This window comes from Macaca fascicularis, chromosome 17 (genome assembly GCF_037993035.2).
Source record: "Macaca fascicularis isolate 582-1 chromosome 17, T2T-MFA8v1.1".
Taxonomy (NCBI): Eukaryota; Metazoa; Chordata; class Mammalia; order Primates; family Cercopithecidae; genus Macaca; species Macaca fascicularis.
This window is the reverse complement of record NC_088391.1, coordinates 104,168,511-104,190,328: the sequence shown is the minus strand read 5'-3', so window position 1 is coordinate 104,190,328 and position 21,818 is coordinate 104,168,511. Positions and strand designations below refer to the sequence as shown.

The 21,818-nt window shown below is 54.2% G+C and overlaps 1 protein-coding gene across 3 annotated transcripts in view; it reads left to right on the top strand.

The window, feature by feature from the left end:
* Positions 1-21,818, top strand: part of GAS6 (growth arrest specific 6) — a 43,338-nt gene that overhangs the window by 4,492 nt on the left and 17,028 nt on the right. For 2 of the 3 annotated variants that reach the window (XR_012426638.1, XM_005586325.4), the window contains exons 3-5: positions 12,216-12,240; positions 14,010-14,072; positions 21,603-21,725. Coding sequence is in view for 2 of the 3 variants with exons in the window: in XM_005586325.4 (XP_005586382.3) it covers positions 12,216-12,240; positions 14,010-14,072; positions 21,603-21,725 (211 nt within the window). In the remaining variant the exon portion in view is untranslated. The remainder of the gene's footprint in view (positions 1-12,215; positions 12,241-14,009; positions 14,073-21,602; positions 21,726-21,818) is intronic. The other variant, XM_074021553.1, reaches the window with a different exon arrangement.

Here is a 21,818-nt window from a genome sequence, read left to right as displayed (position 1 = left end):
GCACACACAGTCACACACACTGATAGGCACACACATACTACCAGACGTGCACATACATGCACACATTCACACAGACATACGTACAGTCATACAAACTGACAGACATGCAAACACACATAGGCACATATACTAACAGACATGTACCCATGCATGCACACATTCACATATACATATACACAGTGACACAGACATGCACACACACGGGCACACACATACTGACATGTACACACATGCACATATTCACATAGACATATGTATACACAGTCACACTGATAGAAATGCACACATACACAGGCACACACATACTAACAGACATGTACACATACATGCACACATTCACGTAGACATACAGTCAGACATGCACACATATACACAGGCACACACACACTAACAGACATGTACACATACATGCACACATTCACATAGACATACGTACACACAGTCACACACAGACATGCACACACATACACAGGCACACACATACTAACAGACATGTACACATACATGCACACATTCACATAGGCATACATACACACAGTCACACAGACATGCACACACATACACAGGCACACACACACTAACAGACATGTACACATACATGCACACATTCACATAGACATGTACACACAGTCACACACACAGACATGCACACACATACACAGGCACACACACACTAACAGACATGTACACATACATGCACACATTCACATAGACATGTACACACAGTCACACACAGACATGCACACAGACACAGGCACACACATACTAACAGACATGTACACATACGTGCACACATTCACATAGGCATACATACAGTCACACACTGACAGACATGTACACACATGCATAATGACATGCACACACGTACACACAGTCACATACACACAGGCACACATGGATGCCCAGCCACATGCATGCAGACACACACAGACACATGTGCACCCTCTCACACACTTTTCCCTTTCCACAACTTCGGGGTCAGAAGACCACTGACAGCTGCATCAGGATCCCTAAAAACTGAGACAAGGTTCCGGGGCTCTGTGGCCCCAGCTTTCTCGGACCCCCGGGGTCTCTCCACTTCCAGAGCCCCCTGCCCGAGGGGCCGGAGCCCTGTGGCCAAGGCCTTTCCTCCTGGGCCCATCCTGAGGCCTGCAGGCTGGCAGGGGGACCAGGGCCTGGCCTCCTCTGAGGGCCGTCCTCCATGCTGGCTCTGCAGCCCTTTCCTGTGCCTGCACCTGTGCAGGTGCTTGTTTCTACCCGGTGTCTGCAGGCACTTGGTGCCAGGCTCCCCCAGGGCTTTCTCAGAGGCAGCCGAGTGCCAGGCCCTGCACACGACACCCTCACCCGAGCCGGAGAGCTTCACATCTGTGGAAAACTCTAATTAAAGACGTTTTGAGAAACGCTGAACGTCTCCCTTTGTTATTTAGGAACAAAACACCCTTTTAGGAAGCAAGTGCTTATGGCTTCGTTCTTGAGACTCTGAGTAAAGGGGCATTAAGCTTGCTAGCTGGGGCATGCTGAGCGCTTCCCAGGTTATGGTTTTACCCCAGAGCCATTGACAGGCATCCAGGTTTCCTCATGCTTCATTTTCCCTGTTTTCTAAGGTTAAAATTGAGAGCTGTGTCTTCAGTGCAAAGCTCATTGTTGAAGGGTTTCGTATTTGATGTTGGAAATGCTCTGGACTCTTCCGTGGTTTTTATATTCCAGTGATTTCATTGCAATCCTGGTGTGTAAATTTTCACCCTGACCAAGTGAAAGGTTCATTTTAAAAGTTTTAAAATACATTTTAAAGGGGAACTGGAAGTGGAGTAAATTAAGAACAGTATCCGTTTTGCATTTCACTCTGACAGAGGCACTGTCTGCTCTGACTGACTGGTGTTGATTAAAAGTATAATACTCAAAAGAAATAGTAAAGTATATTGAGCCTCGTTAATGTTCTACTAATTTTCTTGGGCTCTGTTTTCAAATTATAGGTAAAATATTTTTCCTTCCAGTGTTAGTGCCTATGATAAGAAAATACATTTTCTCCACATCTGTCCACAAACCTGCTAGACCCAGTTTTGTGATGACCTCCCCTTGGAACTTGGGGCTCCATGGAGAATACACAGCTTGACCCAGCCAGCACTCAGAGAGCCTGGGCCGGTCACTGCAGTGGCCGGATTCTCAGCATACAAAGGCCCAACGTTTGGCCAGGCTGGGACCGGCTCCCATCTAGGACCGACTGTCCACGGTATAGTAAAGCCACTCTCTGAGTCAACATTGATTCTTTTCAGAATTGCTAAGTTGACTATCCCTGCAGAATCAGTGAGGGCTGCAGTTTGGCATTCCTGCCCACTCCAGATGAGGGCAGCCCGGACACGGGAGCTCTCAGGGAGGCGCAGTGGGCTTTGGGTGTGCCTGGACCGTCCCCACCACACCTGGAAGATACTGTTCACTTCCTTTTTACACTTGTGGGAAATGCATGACAGTGTTTACAGGCAGGCCGGCTTTCCGTTTATTTCAACCCGGACAGTTGAATAGCAGCAGATGATGAAACTGTCCTGTGAAGACCATGGTCACTCCCATTCTCAGATCCGTTGCTCAGCTCGTCCATCGCTCAGCTCGTCTGTTAGTCTGAAAGATGAATTGTACACGGGTCTTCCCGAGAGCGCTGTTCTCAGGGTCTCCATGTGTGAAGTTGTTACGTCCTCATAACAACGTGTAGCAGCTGTCACTGAGCCATTTTACAGATGTGGAAACTGAGGCCCTGAGAGGCTGAGAAGCCTGTGGAGGGCTACAGCGTGTCCTGGGCGTTTGAGCCCCACACTCTGTCATTAACTCCTGCGCTCACCAGGACTGGGGGAGAGCAGGATGTGGCAGCACCCCTGACCCAGCTGTGTGCTCCTCTGTGTGCAGGCGACTGTGAGTGTGCTGGCACCCACGTGAGGGCTCAGTGGTGCTGGTGTGGGTGTGTAAAGCACAGGGCAGCTGCGGGGAGCTGGGTGAGTGTCAGTGGCTCGGAGTGTGAGTCCCACGAACACGGCCTGCCGGTGCGTCACGCTGGGCTACAGAGCCCGTGGCTCCACCGTAAATGGTGGTTTTGTGTTTGAACTTGAGTGTTGCTGCTCAGTGAGGCCAGAGGAAGGCACCCACCTGCAGGCCTGGCCGGTCCCTCACAACGCGGAAGGTAACCCGTCCACTGGAGACGTGTGTCCTGGCCACTGGAGGAGTCCAAGTGACCTTTAAGTCTAACCCATCCTCAGAGCACCCCAGGTGGCTTTGGGGCCTGGGCCCGGTCATCTGGCCAAAGACCAGCTCAACTTGGATAAAGCTGGAGGAGAAGCCTGTCCCTCAGGCAGCTGCCGGGGCGTCTGTGATTTGTGCTTGTGTGCGCGCTTGGCGACTGTTAGTGGTGGTCGCAGTCAGGGCATCTGGTTGGCTTTACTGTCCTTACACCAGCTGGGCAGAGCTCAGGCCAGGAGCCCAGTGGGAGAGGCTGGGGCGTGACTCCCGGTGCAGAAGCGGCAGTGGCCCGCCGGCGTCCAGGGCACAGCTGTCCCTGCCAGGACCCTGCGGGTTGGATCTTTGGGCTGAGTCAGGCTTGATGGTGCAGCCGCCCTTTCGAGGGAACTGAGCTGTCCAGCGTCCCATGGAGCAGCTGCCCTTGTATCTGGGAGAGGCCGTGAATAAACCTCCCCTTTGTAAGCCGGGAACAAACACGAACTTTGCAGTCGTATTTGTCCTGGGATCATAGAACGTGGTGGCTGGCAAGACCCAGGCGTCCTCCCCTCGTGTGCTTCCGAGAACAGAGGCTGGTAGTTTATTGAAGGACTGGTCCCAGTTCGTTTTTTTGTGGGGAAGACTCAGAGGGAAGCCCAGGCCCCAGACTCCAAGGTTAGCACATTTTCTTGGAGCGATCGACACCTCTTCAGGCGAACTTGGGTCCAAGACACGTGTGTGCGACCTGAAGCGTGGATACCGTGTGCAGGAGACGCCCTCACCGGAGGTGGGGACGAAGCCCACACGGTTCTAACTGCAGAATCACTGGCCCTGTGCTCACGACTGTTTTATTTTGCTGTTTTATATGATCAGAAAGTACACCATCTTGTTTTTCCCGAAGCATTTGCAGTGAGACATCCCACTTCCTCCCCGCGGCAGCTGTTGTGGGCACGAGGCTGCTCCCGGGACAGCGATGCCACTGGGGTCGGAGTGGGCACAGAGGAGCTCTCTTCCTTCCTCTTCCCCGCCCTCTGCTCCCCCGCAGACTGGCCTCTCTTTAGTCAGCGCTTCCCCAGGCTCCCTTCTCCCCACCACGTGCAGACAGTGGCTGTCCCGGGCCGCTCTCCTTGTAGTGTGTCTTGTGGCCAGCATCCCTCCAATCCGACAGCTGTGTGGCTTCCTGACTGGCTTCTCTCGGGGCCCCCAAGGATGCTGCCAAATGGCCAGAGACAGTCACTGCTCTGCACTTAAGAGCAGGCAGCCCTTGGTGGGGCTTGCTCTGAAAGACAGCAGGCCTTCCTCGCTGAGACCCGCGCTGGCCCAGGGCCTGTGGGGGCTGCCGCTCTGTTCCTTCACTGCGTTCACGCTCACATGCTGAATGTTGTGCACCATGGGGCACCCTGCTGGGGGCTGTCGGGAGTGTGCTGTGTGTCTGGGGCAGAGACGGGCAGAGTGAGTCTCAGCATTACTGCCATGCAGCTGCTGGAAGCCACTGGAGCTCCTCTGTCTCGTCTGCTACGAAGCCTGTGAGATACGCTGATGTGTGTCTTGGGGCTTCTGTGAGAAGAGCTTAGTTACCCACCGGTTCAGGCACCACGTCCGCGCATTGGGGCAAGGAGGGGTGCGCACAGCTGTGCAGTCAGCTACAGAGGCTGTTCCCTGCATCCACAGCTGGCCTGGCAGTCACACCCAGGATGGGCTTCCAGGAAGAGGGCTCCCAGCAAGGGAGGGTGCACCTGGGCGTGAGCTTGGAGGAGGGCAGAGGCGCCTGTCACTGCTGACCGTGGGTGCGGATGGGCGTGCCGGCTGTACTGACTGTGCTTTCCTGGGGCTCGTCTCCCTCCAGGTCAGCCTGGGGTCCTCTGGGCCGGGGGCCGTGGGCCGTGGGCGCTGCCTCCTGTGGGCAGTGGGGTCAGCACTTTCACTCTGCTTGGGGCAACAGGCTGCTGCGGGTGTGAAGACTTAGGAAACGAATTCGGAAGGAAGGCAAGGATTTTACACTTCCCAAGCTAGAAGAACATGAATAGAGCCGGGCTGCCAGGCCAAGGGTCTGTAAGACGGCGGCTCTTCAGAGGCTCTGCAAATGCTGAGAAAGGAAGGCTCCCCAAGGGCAGTTCCTGTGGGTGTTACTCTGCGTTTTCTCATAGAAGTCGAGTTCTTGGAAGACAAAATTATGGTCAAAGGGTTAGTGAATTCTTGTGACCGTTTCCCATGGAAAATATCAGAGAAAGTTATGGTGTTGATAAACAGTCCCTGCGCTCAGCAGTCTCAGCCCACTTGTCAAGTAAGATAAAGGTTTTTGGAAACAAAATTTATGGATGTTATTTGCTAAAGAGAGTAATGCATTCTTAGCACACTCTGAAAAATAACCACTATTTGCTGTGTGAATGCAGATGACGCTCACACGAAAAGATTTATGCAGGACTGACACTGGGTGTTTGCAGAGGGTTGTCCACGTTCACTGACCTCTGATCCTCACTGCGGCTCTGTGGGGACTGTGGCCCAAGGATGAGTGAGCATCAGGTCGGGCTGTGCCCTTAGTCCCCTGGCCGCCCCTCCCCACCAGGCAGAGACCTTGCTGGGCCCCAAGGAGTTAAAGTGTATTCAGAGATGAAGGCATTTAGGAAGTATTCTGGAACCTTCCAAACTGATTTTACCTGCGTGAGGTGCTTCCAGTTCATTGCACTTTGCGTTCAAAAGTGTTTCCTGTCTTCTTAACACGCTGCGTTGGGTGCCATCACCGTGTGTAGGTTTTGGCCATTTTTAAAAAGTGAATGGGCCCTCCCGGGGTCTGGTTTGATCGAGAGACCCCTGGACACCCTCACCAAGCTGCAGGCGGGTAGGCAGGGGCCCCAGAGCAGGCCCAGGGGAAGAACCCCCCAGCGCCTTGGAGGGTCTGTTCACGTGCTGGGTCCTGCTTGATTCCTGTGGCGGTGTGGGGAGGTCACCCCACCTTGTTCGGAACCACAGCTGTGGGTGAGGAAGCCTGTCCCCAGGTCAAAGGTCATTTGGGGGTTGGGACTTGAGAACCACAGTGCCCTGCTGGTAGGGTTGCCGCACGGGCGGCCAGGCTACAGCCTGGTCCCCGAGGCCCACCCATCCTGGGGACTCCGTGTGCAGCTCTCTGCCATGCTTGACCTTTGCCCTGTGGGTGGTTTTGAGCTGGGGAGACCTGGGTCTGGTGGTCGGCAGGGCAGGGGCGGTGGTGGACTTGGGTCTTTGTGACACTGCACCAATTCCCATGGGTTCTGCCAGCACCCACTGCTCTCCTGAGCAGATCAAAGGCAGCAGAGGCGACGCCAGGGTCTGGAGGCGGCATCCACTCATCAGACGCTTTCCATAGTTTTATAGCAAATTTTGGGCCTCATGTTAGACCCCAGCCAGACCAAGCTCCTGTCCTGGGGCTCAGCTCCCTCCAAGCTGCTTCAGGTTGTTTCTCCATACTTACGAAACCGAAAGGCAACAGGCGCCGTCAGGGAGGCGTCAGAGGAGGCACCGGCTCCACTGTTTACACCGGGATGTTCTGCAGACGGGGCTCCCAGCCTCGGCGGCCCCAGAACCCCCTAGCACAGGGACATCCAGTCTCTTGGCTTCCGTGGGCCACATTGGAAGAAGAAGAATTGTCTTGGGCCACACATAAAATTAACACTAACAGCTGATGAGCTAAAAAGAAGGTCTGTGCCTAAATCTCTTCTTTTAAGAAAGTTTATGAATTTATGTTGGGCCGCATTCATGGCCATCCTGGGCCGCTCGCAGTTGCTCCAGAGCCTCGGGAACGCGGGCCGAGCACCTGCCCTGCTTCACCCGGGGACAGGGCCCTGTGCTAACCAGGAGGCTGCTGCCCTCTGAGTTGTCCCTGCCAGGAACAGCAAAGTGCACAAACCTCCGAGAGACCTAATGGCTGCGTCCTCCATGCAGTGGGCACCACATTTGCCACCTGGAAGTGCGGGTCTGGCAGATGTCAGGTAATAACAAGGATGTAAATTTTAAAATCACGTGGAGTTTGTAAACTTGAGGAATTATAGCACAAACACTCCCCTATTATTAAATTAAACAGACTGGGAGCATTGATTTCGACTTTTCTTCCAAGTACTTATCTATGATTTAAGTGAAACTAGCATTCGGTGCTTTGTTGGAGTGAAAACTGCAGGACCTTGCACCTGCTCACTCATTCATTCATTCACCCACCCACCCACTCATTCATTCATCCACCCACTCATTCACCCATCCACCCACTCATTCATTCACCCACCCACCCATTCATTCATTCACCCATCCACCCACTCATTCACTCACCCATCCACCCACTCATTCATTTATTCACCCACCCACCCATTCATTCACCCATCCATCCACTCTTTCACTCACCCATCTACCCACTCATTCACTCACCCATCCACCCACTCATTCATTCACCTACCCATCCACTCATTCATTCACCCATCCACCCACTCATTCACCCACCCACCCATTCATTCACCCACCCACCCATTCATTCACCCACCCACCCATTCATTCACCCACCCACCCATTCATTCACCCACCCACCCATTCATTCACCCACCCACTCACCCATTTGTTCATTCACCCGCCCACCCACTCATTCACCCATCTACCTACTCATTCACCCATCCACCCACTCATTCATTCACCCATCCACCCACTCATTCATTCACCCATCCACCCACTCATTCATTTACCCATCCACCCACTCATTCACCCATCCACCCACTCATTCATTCACCCATCTACCCACTCATTCATTCACCCATCTACCCACTCATTCATTCATTCACCCATCTACCTACTCATTCACTCACCCATCCACCCACTCATTCATTTATTCACCCACCCACCCATTCATTCATTCATTCACCCATCCATCCACTCTTTCACTCACCCATCTACCCACTCATTCACTCACCCATCCACCCATTCATTCATTCACCTACCCACCCACTCATTCATTCACCCATCCACCCACTCATTCATTCACCCACCCACCCACTCATTCATTCATTTACCCATCCACCCACTCATTCACTCGCCCATCTACCCACTCATTTATTCATTCACCCACCCATTCATTCACCCACCCACCCACTCATTCATTCACCCATCCACGCATTCATTCACCCATCCACGCATTCATTCATTCACCCATCCACCCATTCATTCACTCATCCACCCATCCACCCACTCATTCATTCACTCATCTATCCACCCACTCATTCACTCACCCATCCACGCACTCATTCACTCACTCATCTATCCACTCATCCACCCATCCACCCACTCATTCATTCATTCATTCACCCATCCACCCACTCATTCATTCATTCACCCATCCACCCACTCATTCATTTATTCACCCATCCACCCACTCATTCATTCACTCATCTATCCACTCACTCGTCCAGTCATCCACTCCTTCCTTCATTTATTCATCCATCTCCATCCATCCAGTCACCCATCCACCCACCCGTTCATTCAGCTATCCATCCACTCGCTCGCTCATCCATCCATCCATCCACCCACCCATTCATTCAACTATCCGGCCACTCGCTCATCCATCCATTCACTCCTTCCTTCATTTATTCATCCATCTCCATCCAGTCACCCATCCACCCACTCATTCATTCACTCATCTATCCACACACACATCCACCCATTCACTCATCTATTCGCCCACCCACTCATTCACCCACCTATTCTTTCATTCATTTATTCATCTACCCACTCTGTCATCCACCCATTCATTCATTCATTCATCTATCCATCCACTCATCCACCCACTCACTCATCCATTCATCTACCCACTCATTCATTCCTTCATCCATTCACTCACTCATCCACCCACTCACTCATTCATCCACCCACTCATCCATCTATTCACTCATTGTTTTATTCATTCATCCATCCATCCATCCACTCTCCCATCTATCTACTCATTTATTCATTCACCCACTCAGTCATCTATCATCTCATTCATTTATCCATCCATCTCCATTCATTTACTCAGCCATCCCCTCATTCACTCTTTCATCCACGCACTCATCCATCCACTCATTCATTTGTTCATTCATCAATCTCTATCCACTCATTCATCCATTCATTCATTCCCATTCACTCATTCATCCACTGACTCATTCATTCATTCATTCATCCACTCACTCATCCATCCATGCATCTGTCTGCTCACTCATCCATCCTACTCACTAATCTATCCACCCATTCCCTCATCCATCCATTCACTCATCCATCCATTCATTCATCCATCTGTGCATTTGTCCATACATGCATCTATCCATCTATCCTTCCATCTGTTCACTCATTCATCCATTCACTCATCCATCCATCCACCTACTCATTCATGCATCCCTCCGCCCATCCACTCATTTATTCACCCATCCATTCTTTCATGCACTCGTCCACTGTTCATCTGTCATCCATCCACGTGTTTGGTGATGGCTCCTGAGGCCTCTGGGGGACAGTCAGTACCAGGCTCGATGCTAGGCAGGTAGATGTTGTCTTTTTCCTCTTGAAGCTTCAGCTGACAGTGCAGTGGTTTGCTCGCTTATTTTTATCTGTAGCTATTCGAATAAAACAGAATCAGATCCCCAGGGAGAGGATTTCCAGGGGCCAAATGGCGCCATTTCCAGCCTGGGAATCCCAGCTTCTTCCCACTGTTGCCCTCACCTAACCCCAGCACACCAACCCATTATTACCACAGGTCTCGCTCTTCCTAGGTCGAGAAGAAAGAGAGTCAGTGTCTATGTAAGGAGCTCCTGGTTCTAAATCTCGGCCTCCTGAGTGGTGGCCTCTGCTCCATGGGGACTCCTGGGGGTGCTGCCCTGGAGAGTTGGCGAATGCAGAGCTTCAGGCCAAGGTTTATGCACCTGAACAACTTGTAGTGCAGACAGGGGCGGGAGGGTTGTGAGAACAAAGTGCTCTGTGTTTGGTTCTGCAGGTCAGGGAGCTTATCTGGGTGCCTTTACTCAAAGTCATTTCTGGGTCTTACTTCTTTGGCCAGAATGTTCTAAGGGCGACGTGAAGTGTCTCTTTCTCTTGGGAGTGTGTAGCGTTTTTAGGTTTATTTGTTGAAGCTTTACTCTTGCTCAGGATTTAACGGTCTTTCCCCTAGATCACAGGTGGAATTGACACATGCTTTCTGCCTCCATTACCACCTCAAATAATCAAGCATGCAAATTAGGATACACTGCCCAGAGTTGTAACCCTGTGGTTTCAGAAACCCCATTCCCATAGGTATGGCTGACTGAGAGGAGATTGGCATAATTTTTCCATGAATAATGCCTTTTTGCAACAATAAAACTTGGTATTAATACAGATTACACATTAAGTAGTATGACTAGTCTTGATTTTGAAATATAGGACATGCTGTAAAGCTGTGGTAATGCAAGCATTTGTGTATAGTTAGGCCGTTTGCTCACTAGTTCTTAGTTGTTTTCAATCCCTGGCTTCCTAAACCTGAAAGGACACCTTTTGCATCTCTCCTAAGTCTTTTGTTTCAGAGCTAGAGCCTCCCGCTTTGAGACAAAGCCCCATCACTTCCCTTCTCCTTCCAAGCTGGGGAAGCTGTTGCTGCCCCGTGCTGCCCCAGACCTCCACCAGGGCTCACTCGTGTTGCTGGTCACCCCTTTTCTGGAGTTTGCCATGACTAAAATTGGAAGTGAGAGAAATGAGGGCAGGCATATGAGGGTGTGTGTTCCAGGTCTGAAGCCCTCCTGACCTCCAGGGCGGCCGCCCTCCAACAGACACATGAGCTGAACACCAGCTCACCCTGACCCTTCCTTTCTCTTAACGGAGTAAGATTTTAAGAGCATCCCATCTCTCCTGGAACACAACTTTGTGAAAACACATCCAAGCAGGCCTCAGGAAGGTGTTGGCAGGGCTGGGGTGGGGCCCTCCAGGCTCTTCCCACAAAAGGTGTGGCGAGGCCAGCAAGTGTGGGAAAGAGGTGGGAAGGAGGCAGAAAAGCCGTGCAGAGCCAGCACATGAAGCCAGAGGCGCGTTGCACATGGTGCTGGGTACTGCCTCTGCCCGCCACTCTGCAAAATGCTACCAGTGCCTGCTAATCCTGAGCCTCGCGCCTCCAGGCGAATCCCACACCATCCTGAAGCCAGGTTTCCTCGTTCCTGATAATGGGATTAAAAAGACCTTCCTGGGTGTTGTTTGTGAGGGTTTCATAAAATAGTGTGAAAATGCTGACTCATACGCAGCATGGAGAGGCCGCTGGGACTATTCTGCCATGACTGTGGTCTCTTGGTTTAGAGCATTCAGGGCCAAACTGCTGGCATGGTTGACCCTAAGCTGGAGATTGGAGGCTGCTTTAACCAGGCTGTGGCCCTAGAATCTGGGCCATGGCAGAAGGATCCTGAAGAAGTTTCCGGCTGGCCTCTGCTGGCCAAGTGACGGGCAGGTGGTTCCAGGACTCAGCAGCTCACTTGTGTCGAATGTGGACCTCGTCGGCGTGCTTTCATGGATGAGAAGACCCTTCGTTACAGCCTCCATGCCTCATCCAATACCAGTTTTGTTTCACCAATACAATGAGTGCAAATCAATGCCCGTGTGCCAAAAGGAAGGTCTTTGGGGTTTTGAGAGACCTTTGTGTCAACAGGGAACTGAGGTCTTTGGGTTCTAGAGACACTGATGTCAACAGGGAACTAAGATTGGAGTTTTACTTGGAGGCGTTCTCGTTCTCCTGGACAGGCCTCTCCGCTGGACACACGGGGTGGTGCTTCCTACGCAGCTGGAAATGGCCCTGCCTTTGCTTGTTGGTCTCACAGCAGTCGTGCTAATGGCTTCGTAAGCGCCCGTCTGCAGGAGCCAAGTCGGCAGCACGGCAGCTTCCCGGGTCACTTCCCCTCGGTTCCCTGGGTGGGGTGGCCTCTGGCCACCGTGGAGCAGCCTCTGATTAACCGGCGGATGCTTATGTTGCTTAGAGACCTTCGTAGCGTGCCAGTCAATGCTTGCCTTTTCTCTTTCTTTTTCCACAGGACTATTTTTACCCGAGATACTTAGGTAAGTCTCAATCACTTCTCTACCCTGGTTGTCATAGAGGCATAGTTGGGGGGTACGTGTTTCATGCTGGAGGCATCTCCTCACCACGTAACTCTTGGAAGGAAGATTCTTAATCACACGGTGCACGTGGAACTGTCCAGAACATGCAGGTCAGAAACACAAGATTCTCTGTTTATTTTATACCACAGCTTTATTCCGTGTTAGTGAACCTCAGGCGAATGCCGTTATCTGCAAACCCCTTCTCTGAGTTGACGCCAGGCTCGGCTCCATGTCAGGACATGTAATGGACTTTGTCTTCCAGTTTTCTGATCTCAGCACTAAACACTTCTGAAGTCACTGAGGACCCCAAAGGGGTCCATGTTCATGTGGGCTGTACGGACTGATATTTACCGTATTCTTAATTAAAACCAAGAACACTGAATAGTGTTTCTGTTTAATTTGAAGAACAGGAATGCACAGACGTTATCTCAGCCATCAGAGCAGCTGGTGCATGCGGGGCGGCCTCCGGAGACCCCCAGTGTACACTTGAGAAGGGAGGACAGCAGGAAAGGGAAGCCCAGAGACCCCGGGTCAGCCTGTTTGACTGACACCGTCTCAGAGCTCCTTGAGTGCATTTCACGTAGAAGGAGAGAAATGTATTCCAGGGTCTTCCTTTTTAATGTTGCAAAGTGCATTTTAGTAAATGTCCTTGTAAAGGGTCCTTCCCCGGGTCCATATCTGGAACACACACAGTGGGTCTGGAACTGGCCCGGAAAGTCCAGGCGCCAGCCTGGGTGTGCTGGGACTGAGTTCTGAAGTAGGGGATGGCCAGCTGTCCACGGCACCCCCGCAGGAGGCCTTCCGCTGTGTGTCCATGCCTTTCTGCACCTGCATAAGCAACAGTAACCCACCGAAGGGCCAGGTCGAGAGGCCCCGCACCGTTCCGCACAGTCTTCGTCTCGGGCCATCCCTGGATGTGCGAATGCCGGGCCTCACCTCCCCCGGCCGCCCTAGCGGGATGTCCACTGTCAAGCCGTGTCCAGCCAGCCAGAGAGCACGCAGGGGCTTTCTCTAAAGCAGAGTGGCTTTCCAGTTAAGGACAGCGTTTCCCAACAGGGGTCAACTTGAAAATGAAGTTTAGGCCAGGCGCGGTGGCTCAAGCCTGTAATCCCAGCACTTTGGGAGGCCGAGACGGGCGGATCACGAGGTCAGGAGATCGAGACCATCCTGGCTAACACGGTGAAACCCCGTCTCTACAAAAAATACAAAAAACTAGTCGGGCGAGGTGGCGGGCGCCTGTAGTCCCAGCTACTTGGGAGGCTGAGGCAGGAGAATAGCGTAAACCCGGGAGGCGGAGCTTGCAGTGAGCTGAGATCCAGCCACTGCACTCCAGCCTGGGCGACAGAGCCAGACTCCGTCTCAAAAAAAAAAAAAAAGAAAAAAAGAAAATGAAGTTTAGCTTTCTGAGTACTATCAGGAAACTTAGTGAACACTCCCGGTGATTCTCCCGTATGGCGGGAGGAACCCCCTCGAAACTGCGGGCAGTGCTTTAAGCACTTGACAGGTGTGGGTGCCCAGCTCCGCTGAGTTGCTGGAGGCGGTTTCCTATTTGTCGGGGTTGGGGCTAAAATGTTTTGTATGAACACAAGCTAAGCGGCATTGTTTCTGGAGGATGATAGCACCCCAGGTAAGGAGAGTAACTGCCTCTCCAGAGCTTCTCAGAAGCAGAGGATTTGCAGTCCGTCCGGTCTCGTAAGGATGACTGACATCCATTCCCTTTCTTCCTGCAGGCTGCATCGAAAAGTATGGGTCTCCCTACGCCAAAGACCCAGGCTTCGCCACCTGCGTGCAGAGTAAGTCAGCCTCCTTTCCTGGGAGCACTGTGGCTTTGGATGACTTTAGGCTTGGCTTTGGTTTGTGGAGGGCCCTGAATAGTTCTGGGTTTTTTTTGTTTTTTTTTTTTTAGGTTTGATTATCAGATTCCTTTCTCTTTTTTTTCTTGTTTTATTTTTTTATTTTTTAAAAATTTTTCATTATACTTTAAGTTCTAGGGTACATGTGCACAATGTGCAGGTTTGTTACATATGTGTACAGGTGCCATATTGGTGTGCTGCACCCATTAACTCGTCATTTACATTAGGTATATCTCCTAATGCAGTTCCCTCCCCCCTCCCCCCACTCCACGACACGCCCCGGTGTGTGATGTTCCCCTTCCTGTGTCCAAGTTCTGTTTTTCAAGGAGCTGTGGTCTCTTCCTGAGGCCTGCTCCCTTTTCACCAAACTTTCTTTTTTAAACAAGTAAATTTTGACGTTTTTAGCAATAGGCAATAAATGCACATGGAACAAAATGTAAATACTTCACAGGGTGTGATGTGGAAGCCCGTGCCCGCCTCTGAGTCAGACACCATTGTAGTTACAGTTCCAAGAATCTTGTGCTTAGACATGTAAATATGCGTGAGCGGCCTTCCACTCTTCACGTGCATGGCAGCTTAGCACACGCGGTCTGTCCCGTGCCTCTGCGACTCTGTCGGCGCAGGAGACCCTCTCTTCGCGTCTGTCTCCCCTTCACGCTGGCATTTCCAGCCGGTGCCATCACGCGGGCTTAGCCCATGCATGTTGGCTGACGTCCAGTTTATTTCCAATTTCCATCGTTATAAACAAAACTGGCGAGACATCCTCGTGCACCTGTCGCCTCCCACACGTCTGAGTGTGTCTGCGGGATGCGTTCCCAAGGATGGAATTGCAGAGGCAGTCCTCCTGTTTCCTTTGGATACAGATACTGCCAAATTATCCCAGAGCCGGCCTCAGCCGCCGCCCCTGCAGGGGAGAATGAACGGCTTTTTTAAACTTTTGATCTCTTCCAATATAACAGGTGAGAAATGACATCAGTCATTTCAGGTTTTTGTTTTGTTTTGTTTTTTAACTAATGAGTAAAGCTATACTTCCTAGGTTTAAAAACTGTGTATTTCTTTTCCCGTAAACTGTTGTTTATATTTTTTGCCCATTTTTCTCAATGTGTAGGTGTTTGCAAATTAGCCATTGGTAGTAAAGTTACCAAGCATTTTTTCAGCTTGCCACAAGTCTTTTTTATTATTTTAAAATTATCATAGAATAAGATTGATTATTTTGGGTGTCCTGTATGAATTTTAACATACCTGCGGCACAACCCACACAGCTCCCCTCACACTGGGTCTGTGGTCCCCTGGCGACACCTGTGTCTGGTTTTAGATGAAAGGCCACCTTGGTGCGTCCCTGTGGGCGCTGAGAATGGAGGCGTGGCAGTACAGAGTCGTCCTGGGAGAGGCAGGAGTCTCTTCTCAGGCGTGGCTTTGGAACCAGATCCCAGTCGGCAGAAGGAGTCAGGTGGCTCAGTCCCACTCCCCAAACCCCATGAGCTGTCCGTGGGCGTCTCTAGGCCTCCCAGACTTGGATCACAGACCCCAGCCCAGGAGCCACAGACAGACGAAATGCTCAGTGTAAACATGGGATTGGGAGGGTGGCCCTGCCGTGTGGCCCAGCCCGCCCTGACCTGCAGCCACACACAGTAGCCCGGTGCCACGTAGGGCCCAAAGTCTGCATATGAGGCGGAGGCTCCTGTGCGCTCGGAGGAGACAAGCAGATCCTGCCACACATGGTTTATCTTAGTGATTGCTAAACCAGTCTCTTCTTTTAAATTCTGTTTTCACACTTGTTATATTCTCTTAGTTCCTGGGCTTTAGGCTTCTCCCCAAGATGACAAAACAGTTATCTGCTGTTAGGTGTTTTCATCTGTGATCCGCCTGTAATTTCTTTTGGCGTGATAGACGAGGGGATGTAGACTGCAGGCACAGTTCCTGCCCCAGCACCACACGTTTGAAGTATGTCTCGTCCCCGTTGCCTCGCCTGCCTCCATCCTCACGTCCCCGTTGCCTCGCCGGCCTCCGTCCTCACGTCCCCGTTGCCTCGCCGGCCTCCGTCCTCACGTCCCCGGTGCCTCACTTGCCTCCATCCTCAGATCCCCGGTGCCTCGCCGGCCTCCATCCTCACGTCCCCGGTGCCTCGCCTGCCTCCGTCCTCACGTCCCCGGTGCCTCGCCTGCCTCCGTCCTCGCGTCCCCGGTGCCTCGCCTGCCTCCGTCCTCGCGTCCCCGGTGCCTCGCCTGCCTCCGTCCTCGCGTCCCCGGTGCCTCGCCTGCCTCCGTCCTCGCGTCCCCGGTGCCTCGCCTGCCTCCGTCCTCGCGTCCCCGGTGCCTCGCTGGCCTCCATCCTCACGTGCTGGGTATTTGGGAGATTTCTGCCGGGTTTTCCACAGGCCATGGCCGCAGCTTTAGACTTGGCCTCATGCACGCGGGTGGGTCTCCTATGCCCTCCTCAGTCTTTTTTCTGGTTATCTTGCTTATTTTTTAATACAACTAGACTTTAAAAAATAGTCTTAAAAACCTAAAAAAGCCCTTTTGATATTTTTAACTGGGCTTGCAATTTATATATTGGAGACTGTCTGAACAGCGTTGTGCTTTCCTCACCCCGGCACCGTCCTGTCCGTCCCTTGGAGCACTTTTCTTCCCGTGCGCCCCGCGCTTCCTTTGCCAAGTTCACTTCTGGCTATTTGTAGCAAAGAAGGCCGTCCTTTCCACGGCGTCGCCGCGCTTGCTTGCGGGATGAAGATGACTGATTGCTACATGTTCATTTCTGCTCCCGCCGCCCAGTACAGTTATCTTGTTTCGGTTTATTATTTCCTTTGTGGCATCAGCATCCCCGAGTGCAGCCAGCTGGGGAGAGGAGGGCAGGGTCAAGATCCTTGAGTTTGTTCCCTGTGTGATAGGAAGAGAATCTCTTGCTGTGGCTGCTGCCAGAGGCAACACATGCAGTTTATAACAGGTCCACCTGCCCCAGGCCAGAAGCTCCGGCCACTCTCCCTGAGCCGGCCCTCAGAGGCTGCCCTGCCTGTGGCCTGGGGCTCTCAGCTTCCCCTCCAGAGCACATGGCTGGGGCCTCTGATGTTTGAGTGCCTCAAAAGACACCTGGCGGTGAGGAAGGTGCTTTGGGGGCCACAGCAGGCAGCCTCACACTCCCCTGGGAAGGCACCTCTGGAGGACACGGCTGGGGCAGCCTCGCACCCTGTTCCTGTTCATCAGTCCCTCGTGAAAATTCTCTGACTTGGTGCTCACGGTGCTGTCCTGGCTTCAGTTCACTGGTTATCGGTTATTGTGAAATTAAAGCCATAGCCCCACAGAGTCCCAATTCAGCCCCAGACAAGCCGGCCCCCAGCGGGCCTTGCATGGGAGCCTGTGGCCCTCGGGCTGTCCCAGGACCCAGGCGGCACGGTGGACGGAGGGAGGAGGCCTGGGAAGAGTGTAGGCTGCGTTCCCGGGTGCCCCTGAAGAGCCTCTGCTTCCATTTCTTTCCTTTCCCATGGACACATCCGGCCTCTACACGGCTGAACACTCCCGTCCTGCCCTAGCGGCCGTTTGGTGCTTGGATTTCTCGGCTGCTTTGGCCCATGGGTTTCCCCAGGAAGGTCAGGTCCCCACAGGCTGTGGCCCAGGCAGCGGTCACTGAGCCCCGGCTACCAGGATCCCCACCCCCGCCACAGGGAGCGTCCCCTCGCCCTTCCCTCAGACGGATAGGGCCCTGGTCCTTGCCTGTCACCACCCAGGGAAAGGCCCTAGCTGCCGGCACTGGCTTCAAATTCCAGCCACAGCCATGGCTGCTCCCTCCTGTCCTTCAATGCAGTCATGGGCGGGGCTGAGATAAACTTCACCTCCTGAACTCTCTGCAGGCGCCAGTGCCCAGGGCATGACCAGCCAGACCACCGACTCCCTAGGCCCAGCTTGCGGGATGAGGGTCAGAGAAGTGGGTGCCCGTGAGGGAGCTGGGCGGGGTCAGGGAGGTGGGTGCCCTCTGGGGCCTGCAGAGGTTTCTGTCTCTGTTGGTTTCCCTGCTGTGTGGAGGAAATTCCACAGACATCTGCTGGGCACCAGCTGAGTGTCCACCCCTCAGATGTGGTTCCGTCCTCACATCGTAGAGGTATCAGTACATGCCCAACAGGGAAATAAATGAGTTGGGGGAGGCCCCGGGGTAGGCGGCCATGAGACTGGGGACCACTTAAGAGCTGGGCACCCGGCAGGAGCAGGCACTGTCCTCAGCCTCGCCGTCCCCCGGCCTCGCCCTCCCCCGGCCTCGCCCTCCCCCGGCCTCGCCGTCCCCCGGCCTCGCCGTCCCCCGGCCTCGCCCTCCCCCGGCCTCGCCCTCCCCCGGCCTCGCTCTCCCCCGGCCTCGCTCTCCCTCGGCCTCGCCGTCCCCCGGCCTCGCCGTCCCCAGCCTTGCTCTCCCCCAGCCTCGCCGTCCCCAGCCTCGCCGTCCCCAGCCTCGCTCTCCCCCAGCCTCACTCTCCCCCAGCCTTGCTCTCCCCCAGCCTCACTCTCCCTCAGCCTCGCTGGCCCCAGCCTCGCTCTCCCTCAGCCTCTCTCCCTCAGCCTCGCTGTCGCTCAGCCTTGCTGTCCTCAGCCTCAGGGACACAGGTCTTTCCAAAGGGCGTTCCAGGCAAAGTCAGGACTAGGTTCCCAGTCCTTCACATCACATGGGCAGGTGTCCACTTCTGAAATGACTTTAGTCTCTAACCAAACATTGTAAGTGGCAGCGCACAGCATCCCTCCACAGTGGGGGCCTCTTGAGGGTCAGGTTCTGGTGCCGGAAGGTTGGGCCCTGCACAGGCCGCCTGCCCTGCATGTGTCTGACTCCCTCCTGCCCCCAGAGCCTCTTCATCTGAGGCCAGAGTGGCGAAGTGGACGCGCCCCTCATTTCTCTAGTTCAGGCCGGACCTCCCCCTTCCAGGCCCTGCTGTGATCACATTGACGTCTCCAGACGTCCTGCGGACACAGCACCCAGGTACAGCCGGGCCATGGCAGGGTCAGGGATGGGGCCCCGGCCGGCTCCTGGTGGCTGTGCTGATGCAGAATCCCTGGTCCTGGTCCTTGTTTCCTCAGCCCCAGCCCCTGTGTGCTTCAGAGTAGAAGGCATTTATAGCGACCTGCTGAAAATAGCGTCTTAGAAATACTTCGAGACGCGAGCTCTGTCCACACCTGCAAGTGTTCTGTTGGCAGTCATTTGTGCAAAACAAGCAAACTGGAGGCGTATGGAGGAAACTGAGGCAGATGGAGGAAACTGTGAGGTGTACAGAGGAAACTGAGGCGTATGGAGGAAACTGAGGCGTATGGAGGAAACTGAGGCATGTGGAGGAAACTGAGGTGTACGGAGGAAACTGAGGCGTATAGAGGAAACTGAGGCGTATGGAGGAAACTGAGGCATGTGGAGGAAACTGAGGTATATGGAGGAAACTGAGGTGTACGGAGGAAACTGTGAGGCGTATAGAGGAAACTGAGGCGTATGGAGGAAACTGAGGCATATGGAGGAAACTGAGGCATATGGAGGAAACTGAGGTGTACGGAGGAAACTGTGAGGCGTATGGAGGAAACTGAGGCGTATGGAGGAAACTGAGGCGTATGGAGGAAACTGAGGCATATGGAGGAAACAGGTGTATGGAGGAAACCGAGGCGTATGGAGGAAACTGAGGCGTATGGAGGAAACGCTATGAGGCATACGGAGGAAACTGGGGTGTACGGAGGAAACTGAGGCGTATGGAGGAAACTGAGACGTATGGAGGAAACTGAGGCGTATGGAGGAAACAGGTGTATGGAGGAAACTGAGGCGTATGGAGGAAACAGGTGTATGGAGGAAACTGAGGCGTATGGAGGAAACGCTATGAGGCATACGGAGGAAACTGTGGGGTGTACGGAGGAAACTGAGGCATGAGGAAGAAACTGTGGGGTGTACGGAGGAAACTGAGGCATGAGGAGGAAACTGGGGCATACGGAGGAAACACTGTGAGGTGTGCGGAGGAAACACTGAGGCATGCGGCGAAGCATCGCAGGAAGAAGCCAGTGTGGTTGGGCAGCTTTCCCAAGAAGTCTGGGACTTGTGTCCGGGCTTCTGGTGAGCTCGGTGCCTGGACCCGACTGGGAGGACAGGGGCTGTGTCTGTGCTGGCCACACGCAGTGACTGGATGAGCTGGAGGAACACAGCTTCGTGAACCACAGACCCGCCTGCCGCTCACCCTGGCACCAGGCACCAACCAGTGCAGGTGGGAGGGAAGCAGCTCCTGCACTGACAGCCGAGCCCGGACCCTCTGTTGGAAACGCCACGTTCCACGGACCTGGTGGGAAGCATCACCTTGGGAGCCTCAGGAATGGAAGCGACACGCTGGCAGTGAGATCCCATCCGTTGAAGACTCGATGTGCCCCCACCAGAGCTGACCCCCTCAGGATGGCGCTGGCCGAGTGCTCTGGGGCCCTGCTGGCCCGGCCTGCGCTTTTCCCAGGGACTGGTCCTTATTGAACTTGTGTGGAATCAATGGACAGGAGCCTCTCTCAGCCAGCGGGGGCCCTACCCAGGGTTCCCCACGGAGCCGTGTGTGGCTAAGCTGAGCGTGGCTGAGTCCTCGCGTGGGGCGGAGCCGAGCGTGGACCGCGCCCCTGAGCACTGCCACGCCCAGCCCTGAGCTGCTGCTGCTCGGCCCGCGGCCGTGAAAGGGTTCTTTGAGCTCCCGGCGTAATTGTAGTTCTTCCTGCCAACTTCCTGGGGCTCAGGCTTGCGTAACCGCGCTCTCGGGGGCTTCCCTGCCTGCCTCTGGGACGTGGGTTCGGTCCGTGTCCTGGAAGCGTTTGTGAGCAGCTCCCGGTACGGGGGACTCTTTGGGAAGCAGCTGCACTGGGACGGGTTCCCGCCCTCAGGCCCCCACCCACCCCCCTGCCCTCTCGCCCTGCAGGAGCTCAGCCCAGGTGATCGCCCTGAGAGAGGGCAGCACACATCTGGCCTAAAGCCGTCAAGACACGTGGAGGGGGGCGGCTAAGAAGAAAGAGGGGGCTTCCTGGAGGACCCCTCCGGCAGTGCAGCCTGGGCTCGGGGTCCTGTCCGCCATGCCCGGCCGGGAGAGTTCACCAGAAATGGGCTGGGGCTGGCCACGGAAGGCAGAGTGTTTTGAGTCCACCTGGAAGGGCCCCAGGTCAGCTGGGGGTTCTGTTTGCCTGCTCCCCGGGAGGTCCGAGCTCCCGGGCCTCGCGCCAGGCGGTTCCTGCTCCTTTGCCCTCGGCCCTTCCCACCTCGCCCGTCGGGCCTGCCGGCACTCCCTGCCAGCTGATCTGAGTTTTCCTGGAGCCGGCCCCAGCCCGCTAGCCTGTTCTGTCAGCCCTGGGCCAGCACAGGGGGCTCGGGTGCCCGGGACCCGCCTCAGCCTCCGCGTCTCAGCTGCTCCGGGCTGGACCCGAGGCACCATGGCTGCCCCACTCCCAGCTGCGTCGGGGACGGGGGGCAGCTGAGCATGATTTTCCACTTTGTGTCCCCAATCAGACCTGCCTGACCAGTGCACGCCCAACCCCTGTGATAAGAAGGGGACCCAAGCCTGCCAAGACCTCATGGGCAACTTCTTCTGCCTGTGTAAAGCTGGCTGGGGGGGCCGGCTCTGTGACAGAGGTAAGACCCCCACAGCCACGTGAGGCTGAAGACAAAGGCAGGGTCTCCCTCCCTCTCCAACCCTGTCCTGATCCCCACTCCTCACTCCCACTC